Source organism: Salmo salar, chromosome ssa01, assembly GCF_905237065.1.
Source record: "Salmo salar chromosome ssa01, Ssal_v3.1, whole genome shotgun sequence".
NCBI classification, from domain to species: Eukaryota; Metazoa; Chordata; class Actinopteri; order Salmoniformes; family Salmonidae; genus Salmo; species Salmo salar.
Genome location: NC_059442.1, coordinates 137,494,071 through 137,508,823, shown reverse-complemented (window position 1 = coordinate 137,508,823; position 14,753 = coordinate 137,494,071). Strand labels below are relative to the sequence as shown.

Genomic DNA, 14,753 nt, shown 5'->3' with positions numbered 1-14,753 from the left:
CTTCAAGAGGACCACTCTGCTCCAGATCTGACCCATCACACCACTCTTCAAGAGGACCACTCTGCTCCAGATCTGACCCATCACACCACTCTTCAAGAGGACCACTCTGCTCCAGATCTGACCCATCACACCACTCTTCAAGAGGACCACTCTGCTCCAGATCTGACCCATCACACCACTCTTCAAGAGGACCACTCTGCTCCAGATCTGACCCATCACACCACTCTTCAAGAGGACCACTAGGCTCCAAAATCACATTCTGTACTGAAAGGTCCTTGATGAGGATCTACACCATCACACCACTCTCAGTAACCATTCATAAATTAAAACAATGGGCTTTTATATAGATCCTGTCCCAGTCTTTCTATGCATGTAATGTCTGTGGGTGAATTATGAAACAATGACTGTATGCAGATGTGCAAAACATTGATGTAGATTTGTTTTTGCCATTGCCTCATCTACTTTAAATGGAAGAATATGTTGCAGATTTAAACTTTAAATGGGTGACTATGGAAACACATAAAAATGTAATAAACAAGGTTTTCAACATCCAACTTTATCCTCTGCAATACTTTTTACAGTACGTAATAAACTCTAGTCAGGTTGTTATTACCAGGTTATGATGAGGGCTTAAATATGACCATCTGGTCGTATGGTGGTCAGAAAAAAAACGGAATATTCTGGTCAGGAAAAAAAAGAAGCCAGTTTCGACCAGAATAAGATGTCATAAAAAGACGTCATACTGATGTTTTTTAACCTGGTTTTGCCCACTGGATCTTCACTAGATGCAGAGAACTAACGTTAAGGCTACCCTGAGGTGCTACAGTTTCCATGGCAACTTAAAATTCACCTCATTCCCCACCACAATAGAAATGGACTGAATTGTTGGTAACATGTTGTTCAAGCCTTGCCACACTGTACAGGGAAAGAGCTCTGATTAAAGCCAGTAAAATCTCAAGGGATGAGAGCTGATTCGTTCCGGTAGATGCTTCTGCATCCCACTCGGCAAGAGGAAGCAGGAAGTCCTTTATCCCTGCAGTCATTGCGAGATTTGTTTTAGTAAACATTTTATAGAAAATACATTCATATATTTCTGAACGATGCATTGCGCTGCTATGTTGACAGTATGACCCGGTGGCACAGATTACAGTTTGATTTGAGCAGAGCGCTCCACCATCACCTGTTTTAGCCAGTCACGTGCCCAGTGGACCCCAGTTCAGTCTAATCATATTCCCTCATTACTCTAATGAATAAAACTTGACATATTTGTTGATTAATTGTTGTACGCTGCTTTTTTACATTGTCTGCACTTTATCCCACTCCTTCCAGTGCAATTTGTGTACAGATGTATATTTGGTGATGTGTATTTAGGGCTGGGCAGTATACTGTATTTTACTACACATCGATGAATGGACCGGTTTGGGTTTTTACTTTACCTTCTATAACAGTATTTAACTGTTTGGTTTGTTAAATGTGTAACTTCAATTTTTTTAAGTTTACTCGCTACATGCTTACTCTTCGCTCTCTGCTCCCCTACTGTTTATATATATATATATATATACACACAAAAATGTCTAAAAATATTTTTTTCCATTTAATCAATTTTAGAATAAGGCTGTAAGGTAACGTGGAAAAGGGAAGGGGTCTGAATACTTTCCGAATGCAGTGTGCGCACACACACACACACACACACACACACACACACACACACACACACACACACACACACACACACACACACACACACACACACACACACACACACACACACACACACACACACACACACACACACACACACACACACGTCAAAAGTTTAGACACACCTACTCATTCAAGGGTTTTTCCTTATTTTTACTACACCGTAGAATAATAGTGAAGACATCAAAACTATGAAATAACACATGGAATAATGTAGTAACCAAAAAAAGTGATAAACAATTCTAAATATATTTTAAATTCTTCTAAGTAGCCACCCTTTGCCTTGATGACAAGCTTTGCACACTTTTGGCATTCTCTCAACCAGCTTCACCAGGAATGCTTTTCCAACAGTCTTGAAGGAGTTCCCACATATGCTGAGCACTTGTTGGCTGCTTTTCCTTCACTCTGCGGTCCAACTCATCCCAAACCATCTCAATTGAGTTGAGGTCGGGTGATTGTGGAGCCCAGGTCATCTGATGCAGCACTCCATCACTCTCCTTCTTGGTTAAATAGCCTTTACACAGCCTGGAGGTGTGTTGGGTCATTGTCCTGTTGAAAAACAAAATATAGTCCCACTAAGCGCAAACCAGATGGGATGGTGTATTGCTGCAGAATGGTGTGGTAGTCATGCTGGTTAAGTGTGCCTTGAATTCTAAATAAATCACTGCCAGTGTCACCAGAAAAGCACCCCCACACAATCACACCTCCTCCTCCATGCTTCACGGTGGGAATCACACATGCGGAGACCATCCGTTCACCTACTCTGAGTCTCACAAAAGACACGCGGTTGGAACCAACAATCTCAAATTTGGACTCAGACAAAAAGGACAGACTTCCACCGGTCTAATGTCCATTGCTCGTGTTTATTGGCCCAAGCAAGTCTTTTATTCTTATTGGCGTCCTTTAGTAGTGGTTTCTTTGCAACAATTCGCCCATGAAGGTCTGATTCATGCAGTCTCCTCTGAACAGCTGATGTTGAGATGTGTCTGTTACTTGAACTCTGTGAAGCATTTATTTGGGTTGCAATTTCTGAGGCTGGTAACTAATGAACGTATCCTCTGCAGCAGATGTAACTCTGGGTCATCCTTTCCTGTGGCAGTCCTCATGAGAGCCAGTTTCATCATAGCGCTTGATGGTTTTTGCGACTGCACTTGTAGAAACCTTCAAAGTTCTTGAAATTTTCCAGATTGACTGACCTTCATGTCTTAAAGTAATGATGGACTGTCGTTTCTCTTTGGTCATTTGAGCTGTTCTTGCCATAATATGGACTTGGTCTTTTACACCACCCTACCTTGTCACAACACAACTGATTGGCTCAAACGCATTAAGAAGGAAAGACATTCCACAAATGAACTTTTTACAAGGCACACCTTTTAATTGAAATGCATTCCAGGTGACTACCTCATGAAGCTGGTTGAGAGAATGCCAAGAGTGTACAAAGCTTTCATCGAGGCAAAGGGTGGCTACTTTGAAGTATCTCAAGTATAATATATTTTAATTTGTTTAACACTTTTTTGGTTACCACATGATTCCATGTGTTATTTCATAGTTTTGATGTCTTCACTATTATTCACCAATGTAAAAAATAGTAAAAAAGACAAGAAAAACCCTGGAATGAGTAGGTGTGTCCAAACTTTTGACTGGTACTAATATATATATTAAAAAGTAGAAAGTAGAAAGTATTCCGACTTCCCTTTTCCACATTTTGTTACCTTACAGACTTACGCTAAAATTGATGAAATTATTCCCCCCCATCAATCTAAACACAAAACCCCATGACAAAGTGAAAACAGAAAAAAGATTAAGAAATGTTTGCAAATGTATTCAAAATAAAAAACAAAAATGCCTAATTTACATAAGTTCAGACCCTTCGCTATGAGACTCGAAATTGAGCTCAGATGCATCCTGTTTCCATTGATCCTCCTTGAGATCCCCATCCAACCTGACAGAGCTTGAGAGGATCTGCAGAGAAGAATGGGAGAAACTCCCCAAATACAGGTGTGCCAAGGTTGTAGCGTCATACCCAAGAAGACGAGGCTGTAATCGCTGCCTAAGGTGCATCAACAAAGTACTGAGTAAAGGGTCTGAATACTTAAGTGACACGGTTTTTTATTTTCAATAAAATTAGCAAAAATTTCTGAGTCTGTTTTTGCTTTGTCATTATGGGGTATTTTGTGTAGATTGATGAGGGGGTTAAAAACTATTTAATACATTTTAGAATAAGGCTGTAACATAACAAAATGAGGAAAAAGTGAAGGTGAACTGTGCTGTTTCACAAAAGTTCTGAACCTATATACATTTTACGGACACATTAGTTAGCTTGTTGTTTTTAATCACCCCCTATCAGCTCCACTCAACCCCTCCCATCTATCTCTGAACACCATCCAGTTTTGATTTCTATTTGCCATATATTTATCAACTGTGCTGTTTCACAAAAGTTCTGAATCTTTCTATTCTCATAGTTTCTACAGATTGTAAATTAAAGATAATACTTAAGCAAAAATATGTATTATATTATTGATCGATTGACTATGACTTTTCAAATCACCCAGCAGTGCTATTTGCAGAGTTAGCTCCAGGTAAATGTCGCAATTCTTCATCTATTCCTGAACATGCAATCAAAAACAAGCTACATATGGACAGTAGCAAAACAAATGGTCTAATGATTCTGTCTCTTCGTAGAAAAATCTGCAGAGCTGGGATGGTTGCATCCCCATATATAACATTCTATTGGTTGCAATAATTTTGTATAATAATTTAAAATGTGTATCAGTTCATAAACCATGTGCCATGGAATTGGTACATCACAAATGTCACAATTTTGCAATCTTTATTGAGCATAATAAGTTGCATGGACTCACTCTGTGTGCAACAGTAGTGTTTAACATGATTTATGAACAACTACCTCATCTCTGTACCCCATACATACAGATAATTGTAAGGTCCCTCAGTCAAGCAGTGAATTTCAAAACAGAGTCAACCACAGATTAAAAACTCATGAATATCCCTTTGAGCATGGTGAAATAATTCATTACACTTTGGATGGTGCATCAATACACCCAGTCACTACATAGATACAGGTGTCCTTCCTAACTCAGTTGCCGGAGAGGAAGGAAACCAGTCAGGGATTTCACCATGAGGCCAATGGTGACATTAAAAACAGAGTTTATTGGCTGTGATATCAGAAAACTGAGGATGGATCAACAACATTGTGGTTATTCCACAATAATAAGCTAATTGACAGCGAGAAAAGAAGCCGGCACAGAACAACAATATTCCAAAACATGCATCCTGTTTTGCAATAAGGCACTAAAGTAAAACTGCAAAAAATGCGGCAGAGACACAAAGTGTTATGTTTGCGGCAAATCCAACAACATCACCGAGTACCACTCTTCATATTTTCAAACATGACGGTGGCTGCATCATGTTCTGGGTATGCTTGGCAAGGACTATGCAGTTTATGATAAAAATAAATGGAATAGAGCAAAGCACAGGCAAAATCCAAGAGGAAAACCTGGTTCAGGCTACTTTCAAACAGACACTGGGCAACAAATTCACCTTTCAGCAGGATAACCTACAACACAATGCCAAATATACACCGGAGTTCCTTACCAAGACGACATTAAATGTTCTTGAGTGGCCTAGTTACAGTTTTCCTTAAAATCGGCTTGAAAATCTATGGCAAGACTTGAAAATGGCTGTCTAGCAATGAACAACAACCAACATTCAATTGTTGCATCCGAACTGCTCACGAGCGTCTGCCTAGCCAGGCGCTAAAATAGAACTTGGTTCTATTTGTGACGCGCTGCAAATCCTGCCTCTCCCATCTCCTCATTGGTTTTTGAGAGCATATACCCACATGGGTGATTGAAAGATGAACTGAGGTTCACACTCCAGTACAGTTGGTGGTGGTAATGCACCTTACAATTGGTTGCCAACCACCACAAAGTCCAAAGAAGAAGACTGAAGGAGAGATTACTAGAAACTAACTCGGTTTACCCTTTTATCTGTGGATTAATTGTCAGAGGACCTTTTGCATTTCAGGTAAAATAACAACCCAATGTTTATATCCCAGGACAAATTAGCTAGCAACAGCAAGCTAGCTAGCTAAATTGCCACGAATGTTTAAAGCTTTTCGACATGTCCTCAAATTATTATAGTTGGTTCAGAGGTCTTTTTCATATTTCAACCTGTGGTCCTGATCGCGTCAGGTGTGGATAGACATAATCAACATACATGCGCGCCTGGTGTAGTCAGCATGTAGGAAAATAACAGAATAGCATATTTTAAGTTTTATTATGTTACAAGTCTGCGCTTCCTTGCCTATATGCAGCCGTGAGTGCCCAGGTATTGAACACATGGATCCGCAGTCATCTTTAGAAAAAGTTAGATTTTGAAATAGAGCCCATTTGTCAAATGTTTTAAGTTGTTTGGCAAAAGCAGTTATCTTATAAACCTTACAATATGCTCTTTCTGATAGGTAATATAAATCAAAATGTCTGACCTGCATGAACCTAATATTAGAAACCTAGAATTAGACATTTTTCTGGAAAGCTCCATTCCCTTTGTCAATTTGACATGCTGCTCTGTTCCCTCAGTGTCTTCATTCACAATTGAAAATTTTGTCACCCATCAGACTATTGTCAATTGAAACTTGTCTTTAGGCTACATATAGGAGTGAAATTAGTTTCAATATAGTTTAGGTGTAGTTTTGATCGGCCATTATCAGATGGGCAGCCAACTGTCGGGTGAAGGAAGTGGTAATGACACGTCCTCCTAAAACTGCTTATAACAAACTGATAGTGATGAAGGAAAAATGGATACAGTAGAGTATTACAATATTATAGTCTATGATACCAAGTACTGACTGTAAAAAATGTTTTAGAAAATAAAATGTACACGGCAGTTAACGTTAGCTAGCGCCAGTCGGCTGTACCTGTTCCAAAACTGCAGTGTTTCTCCTTCTCTAGCTTTATATTCATTTTTTTTAAATGCTGAGACATGTTTATCACATTGCCATGACTGATCAAAATGTACTTTCTCATGGCTCCTTCTTGTCCCTCTGCAGCAGACATGCTAAGCAATATGTTTGGAACATCGAATCTCAACAACGTTGCAGTATCGAAACAAAATACATATAGAATCATGACAATTGTAAGAAATATCATATTGGTAGATAAGCATCGTGATAACAGGGGTTAAAGCAACAACAAAAAATGGCATAACTGAAACTTAAGTCGATCTCAGATCGATTGTCTGGAACCAAGTTAACCTCCCCTTTCATGTAAAAAAAAATAAAAAAAATAAAAAATGTAATGACCATCATGCTTTTAGGGAAAGAGGATAATTTTGAAAATGTATTCAACTGCGAGTTTGACCAATTCCATCCATTTCCATATTGGAAATAAAACAAACAATCATGTTTTTACAGTAACAGTATTTTTGCCAATATATTTTATGTAAAATGAACTGGGCTTATACACTGCTCAAGAAAATAAAAGGGAACACTTAAACAACACAATGTAACTCCAAGTCAATCACACTTCTGTGAAATCAAACTGTCCACTTAGGAAGCAACACTGACTGACAATAAATTTCACATGCTGTTGTGCAAATGGAATAGACAACAGGTGGAAATTATAGGCAATTAGCAAGACACCCCCAATAAAGTAGTGGTTCAGCAGGTGGTGACCACAGACCAGTTCTCAGTTCCTATGCTTCCTGGCTGATGTTTTGGTCACTTTTGAATGCTGGCGGTGCTTTCACTCTAGTGGTAGCATGAGACGGAGTCTACAACCCACACAAGTGGCTCAGGTAGTGCAGCTCATCCAAGATGGCACATCATTGCGAGCTGTGGCAAGAAGGTTTGCTGTGTCTGTCAGCGTAGTGTCCAGAGCATGGAGGCGCTACCAGGAGACAGGCCAGTACATCAGGAGACGTGGAGGAGGCCGTAGGAGGGCAACAACCCAGCAGCAGGACCGCTACCTCCGCCTTTGTGCAAGGAGGAGCAGAAGGAGCACTGCCAGAGCCCTGCAAATGACCTCCAGCAGGCCACAAATGTGCATGTGTCTGCTCAAACGGTCAGAAACAGACTCCATGAGGGTGGTATGAGGGCCCGACGTCCACAGGTGGGGGTTGTGCTTACAGCCCAACACCGTGCAGGACGTTTGGCATTTGCCAGAGAACACCAAGATTGGCAAATTCACCACTGGTGCCCTGTGCTCTTCACAGATGAAAGCAGGTTCACACTGAGCACGTGACAGAGTCTGGAGACGCCGTGGAGAACGTTCTGCTGCCTGCAACATCTTCCAGCATGACCGGTTTGGCGGTGGGTCAGTCTTGGTGTGGGGTGGCATTTCTTTGGGGGGCCGCACAGCCCTCCATGTGCTCGCCAGAGGTAGCCTGACTGCCATTAGGTACCGAGATGAGATCCTCAGACCCCTTGTGAGACCATATGCTGGTGCGGTTGGCCTTCGGTTCCTCCTAATGCAAGACAATGCTAGACCTCATGTGGCTGGAGTGTGTCAGCAGTTCCTGCAAGAGGAAGGCACTGATGCTATGGACTGGCCCGCCCGTTCCCCAGACCTGAATCCAATTGAGCACATCTGGGACATCATGTCTTGCTCCATCCACCAACGCCACGTTGCACCACAGACTGTCCAGGAGTTGGCGGATGCTGTCCAGGTCTGGGAGGAGATCACTCAGGAGACCATCCGCCACCTCATCAGGAGCATGCCCAGGCGTTGTAGGGAGGTCATACAGGCACGTGGAGGCCACACACACTACTGAGCCTCATTTTGACTTGTTTTAAGGACATTACATCAAAGTTGGATCAGCCTGTAGTGTGGTTTTCCACTTTAATTTTGAGTGTGACTCCAAATCCAGACCTCCATGGGTTGATAAATTGGATTTCCATTGATTATTTGTGTGATTTTGTTGTCAGCACATTCAACTATGTAAAGAAAAAAGTATTTAATAAGATTATTTATTTCATTCAAATCTAGGATGTGTTGTTTAAGTGTTCCCTTTATTTTTTTGAGCAGTATATTTGCATTAAGGACAACCTTTTTTAGAGAATCTTGATTTGAAGTACCATTATTTTAGTACAACCCATTTTTTATATTTTTTTTACTCAGAGCACTTGGGGGCCAAATAGCCCGCTGGCTGAATTTGGCTCACGGGCCACCGGTTGACAACCCCTGACCACCTTCACCCCTTTCCTCAATCCAAGCCCATCTACATTTATTTTTAACAGTTTTATCAAATGACAGTTATGTCTGCACTGGCTTATACCATCAAGGCCTCCATTGCATCACATAGGGCTACAGTTCCATCAACAGGCTATAAATTGTAAACTGAAATTACAGCCACAGAAATAATTTCAGTTTGTGACAAAACAAGCAATTCATAGTGTACAGAATCATTGTACCATTTAAAAATCGCTGTGAAATATCTTTCCAATAACAAAAAATATGGGATGCAGGGAAGGGGGGGGAGTAGGACAGGGTCATAGTGCCTCCCGACCCCTCCTGTCTCAGCCTCCAGTATTTATGCTGCAATAGTTTGTGTCGGTGGGCTAGGGTCAGTCTGTTATATCTGGAGTATTTCTGCTGTCTTATCCGGTGTCCTGTGTGAATTTAAGTGTGCTCCCTCTAATTCTCTCTCCCTCCCCTCCCGGAGGACCTCAGCCCTGGGACCATGCCTCAGGACTACCTGGCCTGATGACTCCTTGCTGTCCCCAATCCACCTGGTCATGCTGCTGCTCCAGTTTCAACTGTTCTGTCTGTGGCTATGGAACCCTGACCCGTTCACTGGACGTGCTACCTTGTCCCGGACCTGCTGTTGTGGACTCTCTACCGCACCTGCTGTCTCTAATTCTGAATGATCGGCTATGAAAAGCCAACTGACATTTACTCCTGAGATGCTGACCTGTTGCACCCTCTACAACCACTGTGATTATTATTATCAGACCCTGCTGGTCATCTATGAACATGTTCTGTTATAATCTCCACCCGGCACAGCCAGAAAAGCACTGGCCACCCCTCAGAGCCTGGTTCCTCTCTAGGTTTCTTCCTAGGTTCCTGCCTTTCTAGGAAGTTTTTCCTAGCCACCGTGCTTCTACATCTGCATTGCTTGCTGTTTGGGGTTTTAGGCTGGGTTTCTGTACAGCACTTTGTGACATCAGCTGATGTAAGAAGGGCTTTACAAATACATTTGATTGATTGATTGTTTGTCTATATTCAGCTTAAGTGTTGTTGCAATTCACCTAGCTTCCACATGGGTGAGACATTCTACATGTAGAACCTTAAACTGATTTGACTATTTAATAACATTACATGGCAAAAATAGTAGCACTGGAAAGTTACATCCTGAGTGAATAAGTATAGGCTTTGAATTACTTTACCCACAGCTACACACTGCAGTTTGAGTTGACCGCTGCGGTGGTGCACATTATAGACTGTTAATTCCCTTCATCTGAACAGCGGAGTGTCAGCAACAATAATGCATGTCTTTTCAGTGCACACACAGTAACAGAGAAAATAAAATACTTGAGAATAAATGTACTTGGGAATAATTTCTTAGCCTAATAAAGAAGCATGTCTGTTCTATGTCATCTCCAAGCCAGCCCCCTTAACCTATATTTCTGAGAATAACCTCCCCATCCTGCCTCTTACCGAGCTGACGTCCCAGATCTTTAGAGTCTTGTCATCAGATGCTGAAACCAGGAGGTTGGAGTCTGAGGACCAGGCGACATCTGAGATCCCCTGCAGATGACAAGTGAAAGGTGAACTTGGTTTGTGCCACACTAGAGGCATATCCATTAAAAAATATATATATAATGGAAGCTTGAACTTACAAGTTTGTGTCCCGATATTGTTTTCTCAAACTTTCCATCGTAAGCGCCCCAAATTTTTATCAGTTTGTCAGCAGCTGTAAAACATATTTCAAGACAGGTTACGTGAGCATTTTCTACTAAAATGTAGTGTTATCATTAGGGATGGGCATTTGAAATATTTTCACTACTAGAATAATGTTCAGTTGTTTTGGATATCCCGATAGCCAAAATACATGCGTTTTTTGTGAAACGTTCTTAAAAACCTGGGCACTTGCTGCACAACTAGGGAAAGACACCAGCCGCTGCCCTTCCCCCACCCTGCTGCAGTAGCAAACAGAGCAGCACTATGTGAGACAGGAGAGAGAGCGAAAGTAGCCATATTTGCACTAGTCAGACAATATTCTTGCTGCCATAGCATGTCATACCATCTGGTTTGTGATGGAATAACCGTTACATACAGCACCTTCAGAAAGTATTCCCACCCCTTGACTTTATCCACATTTTGTTGTGTTAAAAAGTAGGATTTACAATGGATTTCATTGGGGTTTTTTGTCAAGGGGTGTGAATACTCTCTGAAGGAACTGTACATGCAAGCACCAATTTCCATCTTACATGCACTGTGCTCCATATATACCCCTCTTTCTTCCTTGTGTTTGGTGAGAAAGCAAACATCAAAAGGATACAGGCAACAAGTATGACAACATTGAATGTATATATTGAACAAAAATATAAAAACACAGGTACACCTTGTGCTGGGGACAACAAAAGGCCACTAAAATGTGCAGTTTATCTTGATTAGATAAGTATTCAACCCAGAGTCAATGCATGTTAGAGTCACCTTTTGCAGCGATTACAGCGATTACAGCAGTCTAAGAGCTTTGCACACCTGGATTGTACAATATTTTAATAACATTATTTTCACAATTCTTCAAGCTTTGTCAAGTTGGTTGTTGATCATTGCTAGACACCAATTTAAGTCTTGCCATAGATTTTAACCCAATTACTTTTTATTAAGGTTATTGTCCTGCTTAAAAGGTGAATTTGTCACCCAATACGTTGGAAAGCAGACTGAACGAGGTTTCCTCTATGATTTTGCCTCTGCTTAGCTCTATTCCGTTACTATTTATCATAAACTCACTAGTCTTTGCCATTGACAAGCATACCCATAACATGATGCAGCCACCACCATGCTTGAAAATATGAAGAGTGGTACTCAATGATGTGTTGTGTTTGCCCCAAACATAACACTTTATATTCAGGTCATAAAGTTAACTTCTTTGCCACACTATTTTGAAGTGCCTTATTACAAACAGGATGCATGTTTTGGAATATTTTTATTCTGTACAGGCTTCTTTCTTGTCACCGTCAATTAGGTTATTTTTTGGGAGTAACTACAATGTTGTGGATCCATCCATAGATTTCTCCTATCACTGCAATTCAACTCTAACAGTTTTAAAATAACCATTGGCCTCAGTGAAATCCCTAAGTGGTTTCCTTCCTCTCCGGCAACTAAGTTAGGAAAAAGGACACCTGTATCTTTGTAGTGACTGGGCGTATTGATACACCATCTAAAGTGTAATTAATAATTTCACCATGCTCAAAGGGATATTCAATGTTTACTTAATTTTACCCATCTACCAATAGGTGCCCTTCTTTGCGAGGCATTGGAATACCTCCTTGGTCTGTGTTTGAAATTCACTGCACGACTGAGGGATTTTGCAGATAATTGTATGTGTGGGGTACAGAGATGAGGTAGTCATTCAAAAATGTTGTTAAACACTATTACTGCACACAGATTGAGTCCATGCAATGTATTATGTGCCTTGTTAAGAACATTTTTACTCCTGACCTTATTTAGGCTTGACATAAGAAAGGAGTTGAATACTTATTGACTCAAGACATTTCAGCTTTTCATTTTTAATTAATTTGTTAACATTTCTAAAAACAAAATCCCACTTTGACATTATGGGTATTGTGTGTAGGCGAGTGACAAATATCAATGTAATAATTTTTTTATTCAGGCTGTAACAATATGTGAAGGGGTGTGAATACTTTCTGAAGGCACTGTATCGCGATATTATATAAACTATAGACTATATTATACAAGTGTCGATTTGCATTTTTAAAAAAGGTAGTGATGCTGGCGCTAGTCGCCCGCAACTGCGACAAAACAATGTTGTTTTTTTTGTTCTCCATCTTTTTAAATAGTTTGCAGGAATTTCCATGAATGATCAAAACTCATTTTCTCATGCTCTCTCGTCTCTCTCGTCTCTCTGCAGCAGACACATAGTGAGCAATATGTTTGGAACATCAAATCGCAATACATAGAATCGTGAGAACTACAATACATATCGGCACCCAAATATTGTAATTAAATCATATCGTCCCTGGCAATTCCCAGCCCTACATCTGGTAGTGCCTGTTTTGACTGCCTCAAATCGATGTAAAGAAGCTAGCTATGCTAACCAGCTAAGTTAGCCAACTAGCAAGGCTAACTGAGGCGGTTTTGCTGCGCTCTCCATCCTTGTCTACAACTCCATTCAATTTTAACAACAGCCAACCTGTTGGTTGCTTGTTGTAGTCTACTGTTTCTCATTAAGGTAACTTAATTCCGTAGTTTTAATTCCATTTTGCACAGATTCGAAATATCCCACTTCACTTGCTAGGCTACATATGGAGCCTCTGACTGTAGTGCCGCTTTGATCGCCTGACAACTTGGCTACAGGTGTGAAACGTGTGCAGGCTACACGTGTCGTTTTTATGCAGTCCCCGTCAAACAAAAATGTGAAAGTTTGTTTTATTAAATTAATGCCAAATGTCATGATAGGCTATAGACTTGTATGGAGGACAGACGAAGCATTTTCATTGTTAAAAGGTCTATAATTATTATTATTTTTCAATTAATACTCTCGTAAGTAATGGAATACTAAAGTCCGTTTGGATATTCGATTAGAGATTCTCTTATAGTTTTGTATACTTTTTAGCCCGTAGTTCTGAAAGTATCGTTTGCGAGCCAAAAGCGGTCACCAAATTGCATACTAAATCACATATGTGCAGTTATGTGCACCACGTCATTGTTCACTCTCTGGAACCTGAATTGCTAGGGGGGCGGCCCACGTGGGGGAAAATGGCGCAGCACATCTTCCATAAAAACTGTCGCTTTCAAACTAGGGACTTCATGGCTAATTTAGTTAAGAGTAATTCTGCTCATAGATTACGCATGTACAGTATGAACTACACATCCAGCCCAAAGCAGGAGGTTTAAAGTCGCCCAAGTTCCGGAGCATGTCTAACCGTGCCTTTCTCTAGTTATCATGCAGGAGTGATCAGATCATTTACATTGAAAGACCTTTGCATTTAATTAAATGTTATACATTTTATTCTACAACAACTTGTGCATGCAACGTTACAAGCTTAATAGCAGTATTCAGTAAACCTACTGTTCTAAGCCCACCTAAAGCACTCATCATAAAAACTTACATGAACTGGCGAGCCACTCTCCACTGGGACTGAACTTGACAGACGAAACTGCTTTTGTGTGGCCGGCTAAGGTGAATTTCAAGGTGTAGTTGGGCTTGACTGGTGCCGACTAAATAGGGGAAGTAAACAATTGGAACAGGAAAGCAGTTCAGTTGATCTCTGTAGAAGCATTTAAGGCAATTTTCCTTTAAAAAAAATTATTTTCAGACACCATGTAAATAGCAGAGAGAAACAGGACAATCTGGCTACATGGTATCTTTAAGTATCAAATGACAGGGGTTTCATCAACGCAGGCCCCAGCGAACCAATTGGGTAGTAGCCTATCCATACAAATCCATAGGGGAAAAAATGTGAATGGTAATAAGGCTAGCCATTGTCTTCCGTCAGATGGCGTCATTCTAACGTGACATGCAGTTACCAGGAGCCATACCTGCAGACAGCTGTCCCGCTATCTGGCGACAATGAGGGCAAGCATGAACCCATACCTTACTCTGGCTGGCAGATGCAGATGACGTTTTAGTGGCCTCAGTTTCTGGTTTCTTCTCCTCTGTTGCCATGGTGATAGTGATGGAGCGGGGGGGAGGGGATTGGTTCGTGAAAGCACGTGGGACAACCAGCCTGCAAAAGAGGAGAGCAGAAAGGAATGCCAAGACGTAGCCGACTAAACTCAATTCCATGGTGAAGGAAGTTTCTGATGAGCTCCAACTGGGTTGAGCAAAAACCAGGCTTTGTGGAG

General features: G+C 40.9%; 1 protein-coding gene across 1 annotated transcript in view; it reads right to left on the bottom strand.

Annotated features, from left to right (window-relative positions):
* LOC106565418 (WD repeat-containing protein 5) overlaps positions 1-14,753 on the bottom strand; it is a 33,923-nt gene that overhangs the window by 11,551 nt on the left and 7,619 nt on the right. Inside the window, exons 2-5 of the mRNA XM_014132533.2 lie at positions 14,503-14,635; positions 14,018-14,126; positions 10,559-10,632; positions 10,377-10,466 (exon numbers count right to left, since the gene is read on the bottom strand). Coding sequence (XP_013988008.1) covers positions 10,377-10,466; positions 10,559-10,632; positions 14,018-14,126; positions 14,503-14,574 — 345 coding nt within the window. The 5' untranslated portion in view covers positions 14,575-14,635. The remainder of the gene's footprint in view (positions 1-10,376; positions 10,467-10,558; positions 10,633-14,017; positions 14,127-14,502; positions 14,636-14,753) is intronic.